General features: G+C 50.8%; 8 protein-coding genes across 8 annotated transcripts; 5 read left to right on the top strand and 3 right to left on the bottom strand.

The window, feature by feature from the left end:
* Positions 1–1,199: 1,199 nt before the first annotated feature.
* Positions 1,200–4,689, top strand: J4E82_011451 (uncharacterized protein; the record flags this gene model as incomplete). Its single annotated transcript, XM_051737657.1, has 2 exons — positions 1,200–3,697; positions 3,890–4,689. Coding segments are annotated over 2 exons (3,298 nt in total), but the record flags the coding sequence as incomplete, so codon positions are not given.
* A 553-nt stretch (positions 4,690–5,242) lies between these two features.
* On the top strand, positions 5,243–6,344 carry J4E82_011450 (uncharacterized protein; the record flags this gene model as incomplete). The annotated part of the gene is made up of 3 exons (XM_051737656.1): positions 5,243–5,377; positions 5,530–5,678; positions 5,747–6,344. 3 exons carry the CDS (start codon positions 5,243–5,245, stop codon positions 6,342–6,344), a joined length of 882 nt encoding a protein of 293 aa, XP_051582590.1.
* Positions 6,345–6,829: 485 nt separating this feature from the next.
* J4E82_011449 (uncharacterized protein) lies at positions 6,830–7,394 on the bottom strand (the record flags this gene model as incomplete). Its single annotated transcript, XM_051737655.1, has 2 exons — positions 6,830–7,126; positions 7,173–7,394. 2 exons carry the CDS (start codon positions 7,392–7,394, stop codon positions 6,830–6,832), a joined length of 519 nt encoding a protein of 172 aa, XP_051582589.1.
* Positions 7,395–7,653: 259 nt separating this feature from the next.
* Positions 7,654–9,842, top strand: J4E82_011448 (uncharacterized protein; the record flags this gene model as incomplete). Its single annotated transcript, XM_051737654.1, has 3 exons — positions 7,654–8,652; positions 8,747–8,823; positions 9,110–9,842. The coding sequence occupies 3 exons, from the start codon at positions 7,654–7,656 to the stop codon at positions 9,840–9,842; spliced, it is 1,809 nt and encodes a 602-aa protein (XP_051582588.1).
* A 2,953-nt stretch (positions 9,843–12,795) lies between these two features.
* Positions 12,796–14,111, bottom strand: J4E82_011447 (uncharacterized protein; the record flags this gene model as incomplete). Its single annotated transcript, XM_051737653.1, has 4 exons — positions 12,796–13,278; positions 13,350–13,533; positions 13,715–13,926; positions 13,986–14,111. 4 exons carry the CDS (start codon positions 14,109–14,111, stop codon positions 12,796–12,798), a joined length of 1,005 nt encoding a protein of 334 aa, XP_051582587.1.
* A 565-nt stretch (positions 14,112–14,676) lies between these two features.
* Positions 14,677–16,095, bottom strand: J4E82_011446 (uncharacterized protein; the record flags this gene model as incomplete). Its single annotated transcript, XM_051737652.1, has 2 exons — positions 14,677–15,649; positions 15,704–16,095. The coding sequence occupies 2 exons, from the start codon at positions 16,093–16,095 to the stop codon at positions 14,677–14,679; spliced, it is 1,365 nt and encodes a 454-aa protein (XP_051582586.1).
* Positions 16,096–17,549: 1,454 nt separating this feature from the next.
* Positions 17,550–22,242, top strand: J4E82_011445 (uncharacterized protein; the record flags this gene model as incomplete). Its single annotated transcript, XM_051737651.1, has 4 exons — positions 17,550–18,159; positions 18,211–19,191; positions 20,644–20,713; positions 20,766–22,242. The coding sequence occupies 4 exons, from the start codon at positions 17,550–17,552 to the stop codon at positions 22,240–22,242; spliced, it is 3,138 nt and encodes a 1,045-aa protein (XP_051582585.1).
* A 1,515-nt stretch (positions 22,243–23,757) lies between these two features.
* Positions 23,758–24,197, top strand: J4E82_011444 (uncharacterized protein; the record flags this gene model as incomplete). The annotated part of the gene is made up of 1 exon (XM_051737650.1): positions 23,758–24,197. A coding segment is annotated over one exon (440 nt), but the record flags the coding sequence as incomplete, so codon positions are not given.
* Positions 24,198–24,386: the final 189 nt, after the last annotated feature.

Genomic DNA, 24,386 nt, shown 5'->3' with positions numbered 1-24,386 from the left:
CTTGGCGGGAGGCCACATCACGTGATCAGCGCCCCGCGTTGATCATTACCTTCTGACGTGGTCGCCGGCTGGCGTTCTGTGCCGACTCCTTCATCAAGGGTGGAGTTCCTTTTGTTGCTTGTAACACTTATTAGCTATATTACATACAGCAGCATACGTAGGCGCAAATCCACGTGCATCTAAGTTAAGTATATACCTAACAATTACCTTCTCTTCTCTCTAGGTAAGCTTCCTTAAATTAGGCTAGTAATTAGGTTAGGTAGGTACACTAGCGCGCTAGCGCTTAAGCGTTGTTTAAGAGACTTTGTACGTCCGCGCAGCACCTCTATAAGACTAGATCTAGCCTTAACTAACAGCTAAAATTGCTAGTTATATATTAGCCTTACAGAAAACGTTTTTAGCTTAATTTAGTAGAGCTATAGTTAATAAAAGTGCAAGAGGTGCGCAAAGTTAGTAGGGTGGCCCGCCCGCTTGTATGGCCCGCTCGCTTGTAAACTACGTTACTGATTTGTTTTCTCCCCAAGCCATCCGGTACAGTACCGTGCCGCTCACCCGCCTGTGGTATCGTTGGCTGTTTGCAAGAATGCTGGGGGTATGAAGCTTGAAACAATGATGAAGATTGACTCAGCAAAATTATGCTGATTGCAATTTGACGATCCAGACGCATAGCGAGGTGCTTTGATCATCGTTTGTTAGGCAGTGGACAAGAAATGAAGCCGAAGGCGCCTCATGTGGCGCAGCCCATCGCTTGGCACACGGCACTTGCCTGTGCACCAGAGATGCCCCCACCCCATCGGTGGTATTGCTAGAACGACATCAACGCCTTGAACACACTGAGAATTCTACAATCAAAAATTTTCGTACAACTCATGCGCCGTCGTAGAATCAACGTACTGACGTGCAGCAGCGATGCACATATCAGGTCACTTGCGCCCGCAATATGCACGAGCGGTCAGACCCCTCGTGGTCTAAGCCACTCTGCCTGTCCGCCTCATACCCTCAGCTCGCGCGCTTCAGCCTTCCTTCGACAACACACATTACAGTGCCTGTTCCTCTCTCTGTCGTAAAGTGATACAAGAACGCTTTGATATACATCTCAATCCTCGACCTACCGCCTGCTTCGAATGCCTCTCGATGCGGCTTTTGCAGATACAGGCCAACGGCAGCTTCAGCCTTGTCAGTCATGAAAACACGTCCAGGCCGCCGTATGCGATACTGTCGCACACTTGGAGTGAAAATAACGAGGATGAAGTAAGTTATGACGACTTGCGCAATGAGACAGGGAGAGAGAAAAGCGGTTATGCCAAGTTAAAGTTCTGTGCTGAGCAGGCTGCCAAAGACGGTCTTGAGCACTTCTGGGTCGATACTTGCTGCATCGACAAGTCAAGCAGCGCAGAGCTCTCAGAGGCTATCACATCCATGTTCCGTTGGTACAAGAATTCTGCCACATGCTACGTGTACCTAGCAGATGTTACGACGAAAAAGAGACGATGCGGCCGAGAATCGCCTGAACACGAAACGCCCACTGTCACTTGGATGTCGGCTTTCCGGAACAGCAGATGGTTCACTCGAGGTTGGACACTCCAAGAACTGCTCGCCCCTCGTATTGTCCTCTTCTTCTCTCGCGATGGAAAGCTGCTTGGTGACAAGTTCAGCCTAGAGCAAGATATCCACGACGTCACTCGCATTCCCATCTCTGCCGTTCGAGGAGCCCCCCTGCACAGCTTTTCTGTCGATGACCGCATGTCTTGGGCTGCGACTCGTATCACAAAGAAGGAAGAAGACGGTGCATACTCACTGCTTGGAATATTTGGCGTCAGCATGGCACCGATATACGGAGAACAGCAGGCAGCGGCATTTAGGAGGCTTCGGAAAGAAATAAGGGAGATTACACAGGATCAAGTTTCGTCCTCGGACGGAGGGAAGAGGCAAGCGCTTATGGAGTCGCTGCGATTCGATCAAATTGACGCACGCTACGCTACGATCAAAAACGCCCATGCCAAGACATGTAAGTGGTTGTTGCGAAAGTCGGAGCATACTGAATGGCTCGACCCGACAAGACTGTCCAGCCATCACGGCTTCTTGTGGATAAAAGGAAAACCAGGAACCGGGAAGTCAACATTGATGAAATTTGCTTTCGGCCAGGCCAGCAAATCAAGGAAGAGCAACATTGTGATCGCCTTCTTCTTCAACGCGCGAGGCGAGACTCTCGAGAAGACTATCATTGGGATGTATAGGTCGCTTTTGCTGCAGCTTCTTGAGAAGATTCCTACTCTACAGTGCAATTCCGGTTCGCTGAGTTTGGTACCCTCGAGTATCAGCGCAGATTATCAGTGGACTAGGCACTCGCTCGAAGACCAGCTCCAGCAGGCTGTGTTGAGTCTTGGAGACACGCCCGTGATTTGCTTCATCGATGCGCTTGACGAGTGTGAACAATGGCAGGTTCGGAGCATGATTTCGTTCTTCGAAAACCTTGGCGAGCTCGCAGTCTCATCCGGTAGGTCTTTTCGAGTCTGTCTTTCAAGTAGGCATTATCCTGAAGTCACAATTCGGAGAGGCATCAGCTTAGTGCTCGAAGGACAAGAAGGCCATACCCAGGACATCAACAACTACCTTGAGAGTGCGTTGAGGATAGGGACCAGCGCATCAGCACAAAAGATCCGAAAGGATCTGCAAGAGAAGAGTTCCGGTGTGTTCATGTGGATTGTGCTTGTGGTGGACATCCTGAATGAAGAGTATGATGGCGGACGTATGCATGCTCTGGAGCGAAGATTGAAGCAAATCCCCGCCGATTTACACGCCCTGTTTCAGGATATACTCACACGCGACTCGAACGATAAAGAAGAACTAATACTGTGCTTACAGTGGGTGCTCTTTGCTAAAGAATCATTGCAACCGGAGCAGCTGTATCTTGCGATCCTTGCCGGAACTGAGCCTGATGCACTCGCCACTCAGCATGATCAGGAAGTCACACTTGAAACAACTAGAAAGTTTTTGCTTAGATCGTCCAAGGGTCTTACTGAGGTTACCAAAACCAAAAACATAAAAGTCCAGTTCATACACGAGTCGGTACGAGACTTCCTGCTCAAGGAGAATGGACTCAGCAAGATCTGGCCTGAGCTTGGGAACAATTTTCAAGGCCTGAGCCACGAGCGACTGAAGCAGTGCTGTTTTAACTACATCGGCTTCGACATTGCCGCATCTTTGGAGCTACCCGAATACCTACCAAAAGCATCCTTACCAGAGTCAGCGAACCTACGCAAGTCGGCAGTTGAGACATTTTCCTTTCTAGAATATGCCATCCAAAATGTTTTGTATCATGCGAACATAGCAGAAGGCGGAGGCATCTCTCAAGTCGAGTTCCTGAACAGCTTCCCACTTCGTCGATGGGTCAAGCTCGGTAACCTACTTGAGAAACACGAGGTGCGTAGACACACGCAAGGCGTTAACCTGCTTTATATACTAGCCGAGCTGAATATGGCAAATCTGATCAAAGTCCTCGGTTCAGCCAGCTGTTGTATCGACATTATGGCTGAGCGCTACGGGTGTCCTCTTTTCGCCGCAGCTGCTATGAGCAGTGAGGAGGTCGTGGAAGTGTTCCTAGAATCCAATGAGGTGCTAAAAGCCAATAGCAGCCTTGTTGAAACAATGGGCAAACAGCATTCCAGGCATCAGGCAGACCAGCGCGCCGCAAAACGTGACTTTGTTTACTCAAAATCAAGACCTTTTCTTTGGAATGCGGCAGAGCTTGGGCATGATGGAATATTTGCGCGTTTGATCACATCGGGGAGATTTCCAATCAATGCAGACGATCCGACAATGAGACGACTCCTGCTGTTAGCTTGCAAAAGGGGCTGTGAGATATCGATAAAGTTATTACTTGCTATAGCGCCTGCTCCGATCAACTTCAAGGATCCTCTCAGCTACAACGACTTACTGCGTATTGCAGTACAACATTCACATCTAGGCGTAGTCAAAGTGCTGCTAGATAAGGGCGCTGATGCTCGCGCGTACAGGCGATGGCCCGCAGCATTATATGAAGCTCCATCGCAAGGCTTCAGCGATGTCGTGGCGCTCTTACTGGATAATGGCGCTAATCTTGACGCGCGATTTGAGGGCGAGAACGCACTCTGTATAGCCTCAGAGAAAGGCACAATAGATGTTGTAGTGCTGCTGTTAGACAGGGGCGCTGATGTCAATGCGCGGGGTGGACACTATGGAAACGCACTCCAGGCAGCTTCAGCTCGCGGCCACAAAGACATAGTGGCAATACTACTAGAGAAGGGCGCTGAAATCAATGCGCGGGGTGGATATTACGGCGACGCACTCCAGGCGGCTTCGTTTTATGGCTATAAGGAAACCGTGGCGCTACTACTAGACCAGGGCGCTGACATTAATGCGCGAGATGGACGGTATAATAGCGCACTTCAGGCGGCTTCGGCTTCACGCAGTAGCTGCAAAGAGGTCGTCGCGCTGTTACTGGATAAGGGCGCTGACGTTAACATGTACGGTGGATTTTATAAGAGCGCACTCCATGCAGCTGCGTGTTTTGGCCACAAAGAGATAGTAGCGCTGCTACTAGACAAGGGCGCTGACTTTGGCAACGTCCTCCAGACAGCTTCAGCCAGGCCCATTGAGGAGATCATGGAGGCGTTGCAGAAGCAAAGCGAAGCAGGGACATCTAAGTAACCTCATAATTGTCAGCCGTGGTAAACAACTGTAATTGGAGAATTGATATGTTGCGTAGGTGCCCACCAAACGCTTTGTAGAAAAGCTCTTTTCTGATGTTTGCTAGAACTCTGAGGCCCTTTTTTTTTAGTGTCGCCTTCCTGATATCACATAGCGTTGTACCTTCGAGCTATCGAACTACTGCAGGAACCATTTTGACAGACGGTGTACCAGGAAAATGCTCATCTTGAATGCAACTGATCGAAAGCACACTAAAGCGTGATTGTTCTGGTAAAAGAGTCTTTCTTTCTTCTTCTTCACTGACGTGTGACTACGGTGAGTTGGTTGTTCTTCTTATCGTAGTTCTTGCCCTGCGGCATGCGAGGGAAGGAGCGGTCGAGCGCGCCAATCTCATCCGGAAGCAATCGCAGTACGAAGGCGCGATACCTCTAATTCTCTCACCTCACCCAATTCTTTACTTTGGACAGCCCGCGGACTTATCGATACCTACCAGCTATGCTTCACTCTACCTAAACCTTACTTTGTTAGCGCACCAACATAACGCCCGACCCCAATGACCACCATCGCGAGGGTGTGGACATGCTTTGCGGCGGTCGTCTCTCCAGCACCGATCTCGGTTGAATTATCGTTACCACGGAAAAGCCCAGTTGTCTATGGCGAGCCCATAGGCGACCGCACAATCTATGTCGTATTGTCGAAACTCTGTATATGTGTGCTGTCGGGGCTGGTCGGTTCGTCTCACTTCAGAATGCATCTTCTCTAGACATCTATTAACCACCACGAGTAGGGCATTGCATACACCTCCTAAGCAAGTCGGCGAATCGCCTTACGTTGACACAGATCTACATCTTTGCCCTCTATACCTTTTCTATCGGATTCGTCTTCTCTGCCGCGGTCGTCAACAATGGCCTCGGTCTTACCACGGATGGCAGCTACAAAGCTTCGGTAATGCTATGTCTCATGTTCTATGCAGCCAGCAAAGTATCGATGTCAGTGGATAGCCCGTGCAAATCATCTGGCTATCACTTCGGCTTTTGCTCACATTTACGACTCACAGGTATCTCTTCCTCGTCGAGCGGGCTCACATACTACGAGCTCCTTACGCACCCCGATATAAAGACTTATTGTGGTTGCTCAGCACCATCGCCATCGTTGTGTGTCTGGGTGCCATTTGTATCGCCGGCATTGTCTCACCCAAGTACGTGCTTTCAGGGGTGGATGGACGCTGTCGTATAGGTCTCCAGCGTTACGCAGCCATCCCGCTGTTGACGTGCGACATTGTCATCATCCTTTACCTTACAACCGTCTTCATCTATCTTCTGAGCCCTCTGGTCAAGGATGATACAAGTTCCGGTACTGGTGTTGTAAACCGGGTGACACTGTGCATCAGCAAGACTTTGGGTCGAGTACAGCAGAAAGCCACCATGGACCTTCATCGATCGAACAAAGCGCTCGTCAAGAGAGTCGAAACTCTACTCCAGAAGACTTTGATTGGATGTGTCTTGGTCATTCTTCCCACTGGCGGTAACCTTGCGGCTATCTGCATCCTGGTTGGGAAAGAATTAGCTTTTGTAAGTCCAGACCTCGAAGACCCAAACGAGGCATCCCAATCTAACATCTTGTTCCTAGATCTGCCTCACTTTGTGCACTTTTGATGGTATGTTCGCTGCTATCAGCCACCGAACCCTGCTGATGCAAACATGACAGTCACGTGGGCTGCCATAGTCTTTCACTGGCTTACCATCGTCGGTACTGATGAGAACGAAGGTGCCACCCCGGCGTAAGTCTCACCCAAAAATGCAACCAGCAATTAGATCGTGTAATAACTGATTCCAGTCCGCAAAGCCGGCAAAGTGGCAGTCAACAACCCGGAATACCTTTGCAACCACAAACGGAACCTCTACGAAAGAAACCAACCTTGCTCACACCAACCGACTTAGATCTGCTATCGATCGATGCAAAAGATGATGATGGCACAAAAACCACAAACAAGTTCGATTTCGGCCTGAGTCAAACGGCGACACCATCACATTGCGGACCCAGTTCACAAACAGAATCGCATTGGAGAGATTCCGGACATTCTACCCTGGTGTCTGATATGAACATGTCTAATAACGCCGTCGATCCGCGTTGACAGTGTTCAAAAGTCTGAATCCTCCTCTTCGATGATGGCTTGCGAGAGCAGACCTCGCCTGCAAGGCCCAGCCACCTTTTTCAACACTACAGGGGTTGCACTGGGTGAATGGTCGATGGAATCCTCCTTCTTCACACGTCGCGCAGCTCTGTACTCCGCGGCTGTTCTTCCCTTTTCAGGCTCCCTAGGAACAACGGGTATATCGATCTTGAGAGTTGACGACAGAAACCTAAAGACAACGAAGAGGACGGCGCCGGTGATGCATCCTATGAGGCTGGCTGTTCCAAGGTAGACGTATAGTGTCTGTGTAATCAGTATCAATATATGGAGGAAATGACAAACTGAGTACCTCTATTCTCTCCAACCACTTGACGCTGAATGGTATGGACAGCACTCTGACAATTGCCTGTCCAAGGTGGATGAATGGCAGTAGGAAGAAAGTGATGACGTTGTAGAATGGCAGCAACAGTATGATGACTAAATTGATGGCTTTACTGATGGGAAACCAGATCACGCGTGCCAATGCAACTGAGACACGCGTGGCAATGTCGAGGACCGTTCGCGCGTCCATGGCGGCCGACGCGTCGATGTGTCGGTGTGGTTGTGGGATGCTAAGGCGACGCTGGACAGGGCCGACTCGCCCCACGATGGGTGTCATTGGCTCGTGCGGGTTGGAGGCTATCGGCGATTGACTGGCATGGAAATCTTGACCCCTGTGTGCCGCTGCAGCTCCATCCAAGTAGGCCGGCCTAGTAATAGCTTGACACCTGGGTGGCACGCTCTCTGACCTCTATCTGTCGTGATCTACCCATGCACTCATCGTGCCTGTGATGGGGAACCAGAATTCGCGGTCGACGACGCCCACGTCGAACCCGCAATCGCCCACCAACAATGCCGCGGGCAACCACCACCACAACAACGTGACTGCATCACATGGCCATGACCGACCGCATAACCACCACCACCACCTCCCCCATCTCCACCCCCCACACAGCCAGCACCACTCGGCCCGCCGCCGCGAATCCATCCAGGCACTGAGTGCAGCCAAAGCGCCTGCAGCTCCCAGCGTGAGCCTCGAGAACGCTGAGAGCCATCCCACGTCGGCCCGCCCCATTTCGCGTGGGAGGGCGCAAACGGTAGGGACTAGCACCAAAGCCGTCACCACACAGCTGCGCGCTGCTCAGGACCTGTACAACACCACCCACAGCACCCGAACTGGAGATAATATGGGGAACGAGCAGAGCAGCCAGAAGGGCGGCGCGCACAGCCACAGGGATAAAGACAAGCACCATGTCTCGCCCCGCGATGCGAACACCACCCCGCCGTCACAGCCTGCCGCCGCTGCCATTATACCTGATACCGCAGCCCAGCAACAACAAGCCGGCGAAGCTGAAGCTGAAGCTGCACCCGAAGTCTCCGCACGCCCGCCGTCGCCTACCCTCCCCGTCGATGTCCCTTCGTCTGCCTCGCATCCAGACCCCCGCGCCTCGTCTCCCTCGGACCTCCCATCACCAACCTCCGCCTCCATAACAGCCGATTACCTCATTCCAGCCTCGGCCTCACAGTTCTCCCGCCCACCGCGCCTGCCCTTGCCCATCGAGGAGGAAGTGCACACGCCAGGCAGCCCAATCATAGCGCCGCAGGAGCTCAGTGGATTCAACGGGGTTAGTGAAATATGGACACCGGTGCACGAGAGCGATGCCGATGGTATGCTGCCGAGGCGCAGTTCCATGGTGAGCAGTACGACGGCTGGGGAAGACGAGGATGGGGATTTGGGTGAGGAGTTTAAAGGCAGTGAGGGGAGGCCTACGGTTCCTACGTTGATTGAGGTATGTTGAATCTCTCTCCCGATTCTGCTTAGAGTGGTGGTGGTGGTGGTGGTGGTGTTTAAAGAGATTTATGCTGACGTTTGGGGGAAAATAGTGGGAAGGTCCTGGGGAGCGTGTATATGTTACGGGAACTTTTGCGGGCTGGAATCGCAAGTACAAGTTGCATCGCAAGTAAGTGGTACCGGTTTCCTTGGAATGTCTCGGAGTATGGACTTTGCCTGCATCAGCCGCACGGGTAGATGCAGGGGATGGTGGGTTGGAGAGGTGGAACCACGTTTTTCGTTCTCTCTGCCTGCATCTGCCTGCACCTACCCGTTGCCTGCACTCTCCCGTTTGGTGGCTTCCTAGCTCTACTCGGGCTGAGACTCGGTCAATCATTCCCAGCAGGCTTGGACTATATTCGACGACTGCCTCTTTCGAGGTTACACTGCACACCGGCAATACTGACACTCTATAGCGGACCCAGCAAGAAGAAAGATGCCCTCTCCGCCTACGTCTCCGTCACCCCAGGAACTCACCACCTTACCTTCCTCGTCGACAACGACATGCGAACATCCGACAAACTTCCCACTGCCGTAGACTACACCAACATCCTCGTAAACTACATCGAAGTCCCCTACCCAGAACTCACACCCCTCCCCGCCAGCCCGCCAGCCGCCACCGCGGCGATAAACGACCCTCTGGATGACTCTATAACACCTGTCCAAGAACGCGAAGCCCCTGTTGGCATGTACCCGCCCCAAGTCCTACCACCAACCCCACCCCTCAACGCAACCGCTGACCCCACAACCACAAATCCCGTCCCAACCGTCACCGCGCCCCCCATCGATTCCAAACCCCCAGTCCCCGAGCCAACCAAGAAATACCACCAAAACATACCCCGCTACCTTCTCGACCTGGACGCTCCCGAAGAATCCTCGCGCTACGCCCGCAGCAACGCCATGACGAATAACTTACCTACGCCACCTACTTTACCCGGGTTTTTGGGCAAGAGTATTCTGAATGGGACGACGCCGATGAAGGATGATAGTAGTGTGTTGATTCATCCGAATCATACTGTTTTAAATCATTTGGCGACGAGTAGTATTAAAGATAATATTCTGGCGACGAGTGCGACGACGAGGTATAAGCAGAAGTTTTTGACAACGATTATGTATAAGCCTAAAGAGGAGGGTGGGGAGGTTTATTAGGGGAGGGGATTGAGAGAGAGAGGGAGGGAGAGAGATGTGCGAGAGTGGAGAATGTGAGAAAGAGAAAATGTGTGTATGAGAGAGAGAAAGAGGTGCATGGGAGTGGCGCATGCGTCTCGTTTCTGCGCCTGATGTGTGTTGAGCTTCGGCTTTCTGGTGTTAGTTGATGGGCTTTGGCTTTTTTTTTTGTCTATTGCGTTTTACTATATCGCATTTCCGGGTTCTTGGGGGGTTTAAAGAAATATTTCCTGGGAGCTTCGGCGTCTTTTTTTTTCGGGGGGAGCATACACGAAAGCTATGAGTTTACGGGTTTCCTTTTAGGTTCAATACCCCTTGCGGTAGGTTGTCCTTTTATCCGATTGTGGGTGCGCACAACAAAAAGGAATGTAAAGCAATGATTTTGACATGTTTGGCTATGCTGTTTTTGAATCAGAGACTGGTTATGAGTGTGAATGAGGAGTAGTCGACTTGAGTGACTAGGGCAAGGATAACTGCAATGTAGAGTGGACCAATCGTTGGGGAAGGCATGTCAGCGAGTGGCAGGAAGTCGCGAGCCTTGCTGAGAAGGAGCTCATGTTGCCTGTCATGAACCAAAACGAAGTCAGCTTCCGCGCACCTCTACTATATCAAGATGTAAGTGCGGCAGTCCACACTCATCATGTGTATCACTTATCGCTCTAGAACCGGGAAGATGCAAGGTGATCTGACAAGGCTCGTCGATGATTGGATCAGGTATTCCCCTCACTCAGCCTCGCTGCACTAGACCACCTAGAACGAAGAGCTGCAGCCAGCTCAGCTGTCACTTCTTTCATATCCCCCCTCTCAGTTCCTCTCTCTTGTACTACGTTACATGGCTCCCATTCAGCCATCATCTAATTCATGAGCCCTTCCGATCATGAGTACACATGTGTATAAAGCACTCGAAGGCTTCAACTACATAAGGCTGATCGTCTTGCACCCAGCCTCATCAGATGACGCACCACTAAAGATCAGCTTTCAGTCATCGACACTCGAAGATTTTGAAGGACGTTACGACGCTATATCCTACACCTGGGGTGAACCTATCCTATCTTTCGCGCTACATGTCGACGATGGTACGCAAGTGTGCGTTACAAGAAACCTTGACAAAGCTCTGCGATACTTGCGCTACAATGAGCGCGAACGATTGCTTTGGGCTGATGCTGCGTGTATCAATCAAAACGATAACGACGAAAAGGCGATCCAAATCCCTTTGATGGTCCAAATCTTCAGAGGTGCGAGAAAGGTAATGGCTTGGCTTGATCCCGGCGGAGATACTACAGTCGAGCAGAAAGGCATGAGACTATTGGACCGCCTTTCTCGACTTTCCAAGACCAAAGCGGGCAAATCATACGACGATCTCAGTACGGTCCTGAAATTTCTCAATCTTCCGTGGTTTAACAGACTCTGGATTGTGCAAGAAGTCGTCTTCAATCTAGAGGTCTGCTTAATCTGTGGCAAGACGGAACTTCCATTTTCCCGACTTGTCTCTGCGCTGTCAGTCATAAAACCTCGGGGTCTAGGGTGCGAGCCTAGTTACATGGCAGAGCTGGAAGCCATTGTGGAGATTGGGGGACTTTGGAATCTCTATTCGCTCTTTCGCGAGAAGGTTACTCAAAAAGAGAGGCATATCATGGACGAAACTCGGATTTTTGGCTTGCTGAAGAAATTTGTGTTGTACGAATGCACTGATCCACGGGATCGCATATTCGCCTTGTGTAGCATGGCCAATGATGTAAAACCTACTGGAAACCCAGGGGGAACAGACGGTACTCACCTTGAGGATTTATCCAACAATACGGAAGATGATCGAATCCGCATAGACATCGATTATTCGCTGGGTATAAAAGAAACCTACGAGGCCTTCGCTCTTGCTTATCTGACGCAAGCAAATACCGCGAACTTGATTTGGGAAGCCCTTTTCAAGCGTCAATACTCGTCTCCACCGATGGATTGGCCTTCTTGGGTACCGGATTGGCGAGTTTTACCGCGAGAGATGGAGCGTTGGTACCGGCCTTTTGGTGGCAATTTCCGCAAGATTGCAACGGGCATCCTTCGCGTCGGCTTTCCTATTACGAGATCAATCCTTGAAGGGAAAGGAAAACAGCTTTATACTGTCAACTATAAGATCTCAAAAGAAACAAAGGGCCCCCAGATGTCATTCGACTTCCAACTTTTGCAGTTGTATCAAATGCTTAAAATACCGGAGACTACGCAAGGTCCTCATCAACTCCCAATCCAGTCAGCGTCGACACCTCGCAAGCCGAATCTGATAAACTTCCCCAATCTCCTAGTTCGTATGATCACAGAGTATGTTGGATATGATGATTACGGTAACTGTCGGAACGACTACTCGGACCTCGGACGCTATCTTGCTAGGATGTCAATGGAGCCTGATTTGCAACGCAGTTCAGAGCCATCTTCTGACTACGTTAAACCCCTTGTTGAAGGGTTGGCACAATCTCTAGGCAACAGCAGTACCCTATTTTCTTTCCATGATCCAGGTACTGGAGTGAATTCGGTCGGTTATGGGAATGTGGCACTCGAGCTTGGTGACTCACTTCTACCTATGGAGAGCACCTTTGTCATGCCTGACGGGAGTAATCGTCTGCGAGTGAAGGATGTGTTCATACTTCGACCAATCTACACAATGAAAGTTTCAGATGGTGAAAAGCAGGTCTACAGGCTGGTTGGAAATGCCCGCATATTTGACCCGACTATTGTATTGCTCTGGGTGGAAGACAAGAGACTATGGGACACTGGGCAAGTAGATACGTATTTGCCGACGCGCGAAACTATGAGAAAGGAAGAAGAGAGAGAAAAAGCTCTCCTTTCTTCTTTTGGAATCCATGAGTTTGAGCAGGTCGTGTATTTAGCTTAGGATATCAAATGCAAGGCACCTACCAGATGCATCCAGTCCACCTATCACATTTTATCAAACGCCCATTTTATTCCGAACAAACGCTTCAGTATCATCCAAAACCTCTTGCACGCTCTTAATAGTCCCAGGCGGAAACCCAATGAATCCATGCGGCGCTCCATGATAGATCTTGACTATACTCTCATTCCCCCACATCGCCCATTTCGCCCCCATCATCACGCTATCATCCAACAATGGATCTTCACTACCACACGTGAACAAAGCAGGCGGTAACTTCTTTCCGCGGAGGTCAGCCCAGAAAGGTGAAATGGAAGGGTCGCGGCGCTCAGCTTCCGTGGTGTTGGGAAGCAAGGCGTCAATATAAGATTTCATCACGTCGTGGTCGATTACGAGGTGTGTTTCGTGGTGCAGAACGTGGGGCAGGAAAGAGGACATGTCATAGCAGCCAAAGTGGAGAAGGAGGCCTTTGAATGCGAAATCTGGCATCGTCTCGAGGAGGTGCATGGCGACGAGGCAGGCGAGATGGCCGCCGGCGGACTGTGTGTTGTTAGCACAAGTGATTTCAATATAGGAAGAATGAGACGAGGAAAATAGAAGGGGAGACTCACCTCGCCTCCAGTAAACATGAGCTCTCCGCCGAAAACTTCAGGTCCGTTTTTGACTAGCCATTCCGCGGCGTCGTAGCAGTCTTCTGCGCCTGCGGGCCAGGGGTCTTCGGGCGCGAGGCGGTAGCCGATTGACACGACCGTTACTTCGAAGTGGTCGGCTTGGTATTTCAGGTAGGGATCTTGGCTAACATAGCTTGATTAGTTCTTCTTGCCTTCAATTTTTGTCGTTCTTCAAAACCCAATTCTCCTCCATCCATTCCTCCTTTGAAACTCTGCGTCTACGAAGAACCGAACAAATCACATCTAACTGCATGCCCTGCGGTATCCGCATCTGTAATCAGGAACGAAGAGATATAGTTACTTACTAAGCCTCGCTCATCAATACCCATCCTCCGCCATGGATGTGCATATGTATCCCCTTACTCTTCCCACTACTCGGTTTAAACACTCGATATGGGATCCCCCGTCCAGTTTCCCTAGAGGGAAGAGAACCATTTACACCTTCCGGCAAGACGATGGGCTTGGCAAGGGGAGTTTTGCCTTCCCAGCGCATCTGGCGGTACGCCGGAGCCCCGACCTATTGACCATCGTGAGCGAGAGAAGGGCTAAGGGGAAGAGGAGGAAGACACAGCGTACCTCATACCATCTCGGTCCATCAGCCCAAATCTTAATCAACTTCTCGTTGAACTCGAGTGTCTGCTTGTCAATCGTGCTGCGGTCGAACTTCGCCGCGGGGATCTTGACGTCGGATTCTAGTGACATGGTTGAATTCCTATGTTGTTTGGTTCCTTGCTCTTTCTTCCCAAGTTGTTTCAAACCTTTGCAAAAGATTTTGAGTCAGAAAATCAGATTACAAAAAAAGTCGGAGAGCAGCGAACTGTATAGGAATGTATATAACAGACAGGTTAGCAGCAATCATCGATTGTTACGTTACATGTCACATCGGGGCCGCCAACGGCCATACCACGAGCTCTGGCTATCAAAGTGGGGGCGGGGTATTTCGTATAAAGCCGGCCCTACATAGCTTGTAGTAAGTCGAGTTAACCACTTTCTGGCGCGTCCTGGTTGGACAAGTAACGATAATTACCCTCCGAAGTATGTACGGTACCTGCATTTTCGGGTTACTGTTTCGGATGACTCCGGGTGGTTGTGGTACGAGGGTTCGTGATAGGAGTTCGGTGTCTCTGCCGGTATCGGCATCAACTCTCGCTACTCCGTGCAACATTTATGCCGATAGCATACATTACACCCGTGGAGACAACGAGCACGAGCTTTTGATACTAAAATCTGAAGAATCGAGATATGTGTATTAATAGAGGGGAGTAATCTATCGCGCAGGTTTCGCCTGCAGCCTTCCTGTCGCGACACCCATGTGCCCATTCATCTGCCCTGCTCCACCACCCTTCCCCTTCCGTCTCACCCGCCGCTCGTCCCTCACAAACAGACTCTTAGCCATTGAAACCGCAATAACCGCTGTACGGAAGGGATACATGACAACGTCCCAAGCCACCTGCAACATGTAGCTGATAGTACCAGCAATCCAGCTTAGCGTCATAGCAATCACGCCGGGTCGCTGACCAGTCCTAGCAGCTGCGGCAGCCAGGGCAAGTGCATCTTTCAGTCGTGCTTCTAGATCTTGAAAGCGGGCTTCGATTTGCAGGGATTGCGCCATGTGTCTCTTTTCGTAGCGCCTGACTGCGCGGTTTAGAGCATCGAGTTGGAGTTGGGTTGTTTGTCGGACTTCTGCGCTGAGTTTCTCTACGTCTACCTCGTTGGTATTGTTATTGGTAGTCTGCACGCCATCGACGCGACCCTCTAGTTCTGAGATCCGCTGTGAGAGTTGTTGTGTGTCTGCTGATCGAACTGGCTCCCTTGGAGCTTCTCGGACGATGCGCTGGAGGTGGAGGATGCGCTCTGTCCGCATCTTGATCAGGCGGTTTACGGGTGGTATCTCGGCGATGAGAAGGAATATACTGAGGTTGGCGTCGGATACTATGCCTTCGGCGCGCATGAGTTGGCCGCGAATGGTGTGCATGAGCAGGGCGCCGAGTAGAGGACCTAGGAAGCAGCCAACGAATGCTAGCATCTCCGATCGCTTCAATGCTTCGCGGGCTTCTTTCTGCGCTTGCGAGGCCGGCGCGTTGATTGTAGTGTTGGGCTTTGGATCTTGCGACTCTCCTACAGGCTCCTCAATGCTTTCCGGCGCATCCTCGTCTTCCTCGTGTATCGTGTCGTCGTATGTCGCGTCATCTACATCGTCGTTTAGGTATCGTCGTTGCTGTGCTTCATGGTACCAGTCCCTGCATCGCGTTAGCTATGGAGTTCACGTGTAGTTACTGCATTGATGCACTCACCATGGTACTTTGACACTCCAATGTAGAAACCACCCCGCTAATACCAGTATCAACACGTCTGTAGCGACGTCTGCGCCGTTGTCTACTGTCAACCCAATGATGGCAGGTACGACGGCAGCCACAACAGGCAGCGCAAGCCACCGTGACGGCTCATCTGAAGTCGCATGTTTGTCCATGTCATTCCTCCCACTCGTTCTGAGCAGGCTGTCGCTAGACGATCGCAACGAATAGCGCGAGTCGGAGAGGTCGGAAACGAGGGAACTGCGGCGTCGAGGGGGTGCTGTAGGTGGAGTGGAAGGCCGCGCACCCTCAGCAAACGTGGCGGCGCGGTTCAGCATCCTCTGGCGAAGTTGAGGGTGAATGCCTTGTCCATCGGCCGGCGCAGTGTCCATGACGGACCTCCGGGAACTGGTTGGCGCTGGGAAGAAGCAACGTGGAGGACAGCGTTGTCGATCGGTGCCTAGACGTCGCTTCAAGAAGGCGCGACGTGACGGAGATGCGGATCACCTGATCGCGATGGTTGCAGGCGCCGTGGAAACATGGCGGAGGCTCTGGTAATGCTCCCACGTACTAACCTGACGGTCGTGTGCCGTAGTGGAAGACGCCTCGGAGCGAGTCGTTTGTCTTACGTCATGGCTTGTTTGGGTCAGTTGTAGGGCTGGGTCCCTGTCCGACCTCCCTCACGACATGCGCCATCGCCCAGCCTTCAACATATTGACAGACCCATCCGGGAATCCTTCGCGGCGTTCAGGTGCTGTCAAGTGGTATTGACCATTCCTTGTATCTCCGGGCAATCAGACGATGGCAATCACTTTGACCATGCCGCACGTGTGGCGACCTACTGCTGTGTAACCCAGCGTATCTTGCGGGGATCAAAGAGACGACAAAGCGCTGCAGAGACTCGTGCAAGTTTCAAGGGCAGTATACCATTCGATGAACACAAATCTTTGTTGGTATACTCATGCCCGGTGCCTCTTGCCTGAATGCGACGATTCATCGCGCAGCTTCTCATCCACTAACACTCACTTTCGGACTCCGATTGCGACAGATACATCCAGAACTTGGCACCTCAACACCGGTTCCTGGACGCATGTCACTGCAGGGCTGGATAATCTGGATAAACCCGCCACGTACAACCCGACCTGCAACCATGCCACAGGTGCGGGGACTCAACACCTCCTTTCCCATTCCTCTATTCTCTGATTGCTCCTGTTACTTATCACAGACATGTTTCGTCTCCTTCTTGTTGGTTTTCTATTCAGATGTCGTCTTTTCGTGGTCTTTCTCTATTCAAACCCAAATGCGGAGTAGTCGAGGTCTCAGCACCATCACCACCACAGCACAGCAACCAGATATTGCGAGCACTAGGCACCGCTGTGCCGAAGCGACGGATTAGTGCGTTTCAGAAAGACTATGATTGACGTTGGCAAGCGCAATAAGAGAGATGCCATGCGAGCGGCAGATTGGCTTTCACCACACAAGTGAACGTAAGTCGACCAAAAGATCCTATTGAGCCGTATTGAAGCTTGAGACATCGGAATTTTCTATTGAGCCTCCTACATACTCGGCCATAGCATGGAGTGATGAAGTCCACAACGCTGCTTGTCGACTGCTCACTACTCTGTTTCTTTTTCCTCTCGTTACAATCTCTTTCATATCTTAAAATCCCAACGCAGCCTAACAATCTATCCTGGAGATGGTAGCATCAACAGTTCCAACGAGGTCCCTTCAACGACGGTTACATTCGTGAACTGGATTCAGGCCTCCGAGTTTACAACATCACAAGAGACTGTCTACCTTCTTCTGTTTTTTCCTCCTCTTTACACCAAGTTACGCAGAGGTTGTAATGGATCCAATCTCGGCCATGATGGAGTTCATGACTGCCCACCCAGAATTCTTCGGACCAAACGCCCCTCTCTACCCCTCCGCCATCCTCTTCCCCGCTTTTGCCTTCCCATCCTGGCTCCTCTGTATGGCCCCTATGATCTGGCATTTCCGCCAAGCCAACATCGCGGCCGGCTCCCTCATCCTTTGGATCATCCTAGCCAACTTCTTCAACTCTATCAACGCACTCATATGGCCTCGCGACAACGTACAGGAATGGTGGGACGGTGCCGTCTGGTGCGACATCCACGTTCGTCTCCAGGTGGGTAGCTATGTTGGTATGACAGCTTCGGTGGCTCTGGTCATACGCAAGCTTGCCATTGTCATGGATACGAATAACATGACAGTTTCGACAAGCCGGAAGAGTAAGATGTGGGCTAAGATCTGGGAAGTCGTTTGGTGTTGGGTTGTGCCAGGCTTCTTCATCGCCCTCTACTACGTCGTGCAACCCGCTCGCTTCTTCATCTACGGCATCGTAGGATGTATATCGGCCCATGACAGTTCGTGGCCTAGCGTCGTCTTGGGCTTCATGTGGCCAACCATCGGCATGTTATTCGCTTCCTACTGGGCTTGTAAGTCTCACCTGTTTCTCCAACATGACCCCAACTAACCACACCCAACAGCCCTGCTCGTCTACCGTCTCTACCGTTACCGCCGCGAATTCCACCGTCTAGTCGCCGCCCGCAACACTACCTCATCACGCTTCGTCCGCCTCTTCATCCTTAGTCTAGTCGTCGTCCTTGTTTACCTGTCCTACTCCATTTACCTCCTCGTCGACGTATCATCATGGATCACAACGCCTTATTCCTGGTCTTCGGTCCACAATCCCGACACTGTCAACAACATCGTAAAGATTCCCGTCATGGGGACTGTTAGCTTCGAGAAGTGGGTCCAGGTTGCGACGGGGTATGTTACGTTTTGTCTGTTGGGTACGGGGGTTGATGCGAATGCGCACTATAGGCGGGTACTGGTGAGGATGGGGGCGGGGAGGATTTTTCCTAGTCTATACGCTCAATCTGGTGACAGGAGGACACCGAAGAGGACTTCGGCTGCGAGGGCTTGGACCTCGAATGTGTCCAGCAAGGCGAAGAGTATGCTCTGGTCCAGCAGATCGGGGTCAACACTTGCCGGATCAACCATCACCGGATCGATCATCACAGACTCCACAAAGGACACTTCCGCCGACCTTACAAGCCATGAATTCGTCGGCCTGGACTCCATACCCCGGCTACACAGCGTCACGACGCAAGACACATTGCTCTCACAGAAGAACAATGCTTCGACCTCACCCATCCCATCCACACCCTCATCACCACAACCCTCATTCTTCCGCCGCTACTTTGCCCGACCTTCTTTCTACGGACCACTGCTACCCCTCTTCTCACATCCCAGTATCGCCGAGATTCCTACTTCGAACCATACTTGCGCCACCGACACGAGCGAGTCGATCTCCTCGTCCACGACTATCAAGCCGCCAACTGGTGTGCATGCGCGTGCTTGGGCTGAGGAGGCTTTGCCTTCTTCCTCCATTGAGGGTCATGTAGTCGGTAATAGCGTACACGTTGTGAGGGAGGTTCAGATGCGACGGGATGAGAAGGCTGGTAGTGAGTGTGAGGTAGAGGGTAAGGAGATGAGGGATTGGGCTTGAGGGGAGGTGGTCGATGCAAGGTAAAATGCGACTGGTTGGCTGTGAGAAGATGGTTTACTTCATTGTGGTCGTGGTGACTGCAGATGTTTTGACATGATATATCAGGTATCTTTCTTTCCTTCGCGTGGTAGTATAGTGTAGTAATGAGGTTTTTGCCAAACCAATCCTCGCAGAGATATCCCTCTTGATCATGCATGGTGAGAACTCGCCCGTAACACACTCACATCGAATCTCTCTCAACCAGCGGTAAGAAATGAAGATTGGTTATCGATAAGTCACATCCCAATTGTTTCCAGGAGAGCATCACATCCCCAGCATCCCTGTCGGCTAAGACTCAGGTCGCGCACATTGCACCATTTTCACGAATTGTCACATCAAGTTCACACACAGAAGGAGCAATATTGTCGTGAAGCATTTTTGATTCCGTTATCGCATGTCCACATGGCGACGCATCAGTCAAAGGCAAGCCTCCGCAAGGGGAGGGCTCGCCGGTGTTAGAGTGACCGTCGTAATCAGTGTTCAGATAAACTCCCGTGAGAACCCAATGTGCCATTCAGGCGATTGACCAGCATTCCATAACGTTCCCCAGTCCAGCACAGTCGTCACCCTCCGAAGTAGTAGTTGAAAGCTCGCGTGCCGCAATCCGCCGTATGACGTAACCTGAAGGTTGGATTGCGCAATGTAGTCAAATAAGTTGCGAGCTGGTCGGAAGGTCGTGCGTAGAAAACGTGTCGTTTAGTGATCGTGATCGTTCAGAACTGAGGTTGGAATTGCTGAGATTGAGGGGCGAGACGTTTATTTGCTGGAAACATTTGTTAGATTCGGACGACACTGGCAGTGGTGATGTGGTGAGAACTTACGAACGAGCCCTAGTCTTTCTTCTCTTGCGCTTGAGACGTCGAACGCGCTTCTTCCTCCATTTGGCTCTCATCTTGTCGGCGGGCTGTGGTATGAGGTCAGCGGCTGTGCAATTGAGAAGTCTGGAGTTGATGGCGAGTGCAGGTACACTCAAAGAGTAGTCATTGCGCTCAATTGAGTGTTGCGAGCGCCGCCATGGCTGGCTGGATATAACTTACATTGCTGTCGAGATGAGTGTCGTGAGTGTAGAACAAAGGTAGGAGCCGAGCTGGTCGAAATACCTAGGTGGGTGCGGGGCTCGCTTAGCTAGAACGGCTTAGCGCCCAGCCCTGGAACAGACGCCAAGAGGAGTTCACGCGCCGCGTCACCTGCCTTACGTCAAACCTCATTCATTCACCGACATCATTCCGAAGCAGCGTTATTTCCTGCGGGGTAGCGTTGTAAGATGGCGGGCGAGGCAGTCGCAAGGCTGCATGTTCAGGTCGCGGGTGAGAATGCATATGGTGAGTTGGTGATTTTCGAATCATGATCAGCAAACTAACGTATGCAGGAACGCACGGAGGCACGATCGAAGTATGTGGGAACGAGCAGTTCTATCTTGGGAGGGATCCAGAGCTCTGGTGAGCGCTGTATCCTAAGCTTGATATGATCTTGTTCTAATCCTACCGTCAGTCGCTACTCGTGGAGCGACGACCTCACTATTTCAAGGAAACACCTGCGCATCCATTGCATTCTATATGAGCAGGACCCAATTGCTAAGATCGCCCCGTTCGTTTACGCGACCGATCTCTCCGCAAATGGTACCTACCTCCGAAAGAGTAACTCAGAATACACGGCATCGCAAGATGCAGGCATTCTGATGGGTCCCAAGAGCACCTTCCTCTTAGAAGATGGGGATGAGATCCGTATCTCAGACACCGTCACTTTAGTCTACTACTCGAACATACCGGCAGAGCTTGTCAAGTTGACCGCCATTCAGGAGCGCGAAAGACAAACATTTGCATCGCGCTACCTCCTTACTGGGCGTTTGCTCGGCGAGGGCGGTTACGGCAAGGTACTAGTGGGCATCAATCAAGAAACACAACGACAACTTGCATGCAAGATGATCCGACTGGACAAAATGTACGACACATTGGCAATGTCAAACTTGCAGGAATCGGAGAGGAGACAACTGCCAAAACGAGTTACCAATTGCTTTCGCGAGTTCGATATTCTCAAAGACCTTGGCCATCCCAACATCATCGCCATCGAAAAGGTTTTCCGGAATAACAACACCATTTACATCTTTGAAGAGCTCGTCAGGGGGGGTGATCTCTTTTCCTTTATCGAGTTCAAGGACGGCCAGATTGATGGTTTACATGCTGCGTTTATCATCTACCAGGTCTTGAAGGGAATGGAGTATCTCCACGATCAGGATATCGTACACCGGGACCTGAAACCAGATAACATACTCATGTCATCTCTTGAAGATAGTGCTCGCGTCGTCATTACCGATTTCGGCAGTGCTAGATTCCTGCCCGGAAAAAATAGCCAAAATCCGCCACAGAACAACAAGTATCACCGAATGTTCTCTTACGTCGGTACCTTGGAGTACACGGCGCCTGAGATACACCGACTCAACAAGGCAATCCCAGTCGATGATGGCTACTCAAAAGCTGTCGATATGTGGTCTATCGGTTCAATTACGGCTACTGTACTTACCGGCGACTTGATGTTCAGTGACCGCAGACACCCGGAGTACGACGCTAACCCTCGCGGGGTGATCTTGGGTCTCGCAGCTATTTGTGACCTTAGTAACCTGGACGACCCTGATCACCCGTTGTGGGTCAATATCGGCTATCATCCAAAGGACTTCATCAAAGGTCTGCTCGTACTCAAAGAGGAAGAGCGTATGACAGCATCGGAGGGTCTAGCGCACGAGTGGTTCTCATCGTATGCTGAAGACTTTGATAAGCTGTATACGAACGCGACTACAGATTGGAAACCCAGAGAGAAGAACCTTGATCTTGTCGAGATTATCCCCAAGTCGCTATACAACCGCATTGCAGCTGATTTCATCGGCGGTGTTCAGAGTCCAGGCATCAATTCGCAACACTTCCCTACAAGTCAGTCTCAAGATACGCATAGGATGGCCCAGTCGGCTCAATGATGGCGTGAAAAAACTCCTTTGCCATCGATCATGCAAAACCACAAGGCAGCTCAGTTCGCCAGTCAAGTACAGGCCTCATCTAACGACGAACGAGGTATGTATCATTTCACTGAAGATGCAGATGATGACAGTGATGGCTCCGAAAAGAGCTTGAACGGGGTTATGAACGACTACTCACAGCAAGGATACTACGAACATCTCCCGCCGCCTCCCGGACAGGACTGCGTTTTGGTAAGCGAGACACCGATTGATATTTATCGCCAACGGCAGCAGTTTGAAGAGCATGATCAAGATTCCGTTCTTGTTCAAGAGACACCGCCTGAATTCCTCCGCCAGCATTTGTACTTATCGGATGATAATGTACCGGTCTGCGATCTGTGGATTTGTGATGATGCGGCGAATATGGGTGGTGATGCGCAAGCTCCAAGCAAGCGAAGGAAGGTCTCGCATTATACCCGCTGAGCTCCGCTATTTGATCTTCGACTAATCTACAGAGGGACTAATAACTTTATGCAGCAGCTGTAAGGGTATGGCAGATGTGTATTTCTCAAGGCTACTTCTTTCTGATACAAATATCTTTGATTCCTGATATTAATCATGTCACCAGGATGTGTTCTGATGTTGTCCCTCACAGTCTGAAGTACCATAACGCACAGACAACGTGCTTTTCAAATCTTTCGCACCGCCATCGACACCTCGCTAGCAAATTTGATCCGCATAGTCCAGAGAGAACGTTTGGTGAAAGTCGCCAAGTCATTGTCTCGCCTACCATATTATTCAGAGATCGAAAGCTTCTCAGTTTTCTTGCTAAGATTCACAGATAGACGTACAACCAACTTTAACAACGCTGACGATTTCAACAGACCTGCAAATTAGTCGGCATGATGGAATACCCTGCCGGTCGCAGGTTGTTAGCCTATGGTGAGTGATTACTCGTTGTTTAACTGTACATGTTACGTTCCAGACGGTATATGAACAATCAGATCTCGGACTTTACTCCTGTAATGTACAGCCTGCGCCACTTGTCGAAGTACCATGTTCTCTTCGCGGCTTCCAAAATCCCAGTCGTTTGACTCCGACGATGAAGACAACTGCAGAAGGGTGTGCAAAATGGGAAACTTGAGGTCTACCATGAGAGCTAATATATTCGGCTGACTATCAGATACAATCACGACTCTGATGCGTATGTCATCAGAGGATTTGTGGAACTGGCTGCGAAGGTGGCTGACTTAGTCGAGGCGTAAAGTGATGCGTCTTCGTTCTCGTTCCCGTTCCGACTCGGGCGCTGTGATATGATCCACTTTCCAATAGTGCAGTTTATGAATCGTGGCTATAGTAAGGTTCAAAGTCGCGGACTAATGCGTGGTAGTAAATGCACCATGACGTATGCCAAAACGCGCGACCAACCTCAACACTCCTTTCCTCTGGGTCGCGCGATAACGCGTCGCATCAATTCAGGATTGTTTTTTTGTTTTCTCACTTCAACTTACTCCTCTCAAAGTTCACTTCGCTATCATGACACCTACCAAAAAACGCCTCGAGAAAGAGTTCCAAAGCCTACGCAAAAGTCCCGCAGAGGGCTACCACGTCGACCTCAAACACGGCGATATCTTCGAATGGATCGGCACCCTCCATGGCCTTGACAACTCCCCTTACGAAGGCGGCACTTTCGCCTTCCACATCCAGTTCACCGATGACTACCCAGAGAAGCCGCCAAAAGTAAATTTCACAACTAAAATCTACCATCCCAATGTTGATGGCAGAACGGGGGTTGTTAGCTGGAAGATGCTGGGAGAAGACTGGCATCATAACCATACCATGGAGAAGATATTGATGAGCCTAAGGACGCTACTTGATCACCCTGAGTTGGAGAGCGCGGTGGAAGTCAAGATTGCTAATGAATATGCGAATTCGAGGGGAGCATTTGAGATGCATGCAAAACAGTGGACGTTGAAGTGCGCTAAGGAAGGTTCTGTGCCGACTGGTTCTACGTAGGAATGAAAGAGTGGACCATTACAATCAGAGTTGCTATCAGTCAATCAGTCAGTTGTCAGTTCATCTTTGCGGTTCAAACTGTCAGTCTGGAGGTAGTGAACTGACCTGATTGACTGCCAAGACATTTTTTAGAATCGCGAACTGAGACT

This window comes from Alternaria postmessia, assembly GCF_024291825.1.
Source record: "Alternaria postmessia strain BMP 2775 chromosome Unknown scaffold_204, whole genome shotgun sequence".
In the NCBI taxonomy this organism is placed as follows: Eukaryota; Fungi; Ascomycota; class Dothideomycetes; order Pleosporales; family Pleosporaceae; genus Alternaria; species Alternaria postmessia.
This window is presented reverse-complemented; position numbering and strand designations above follow the sequence as displayed.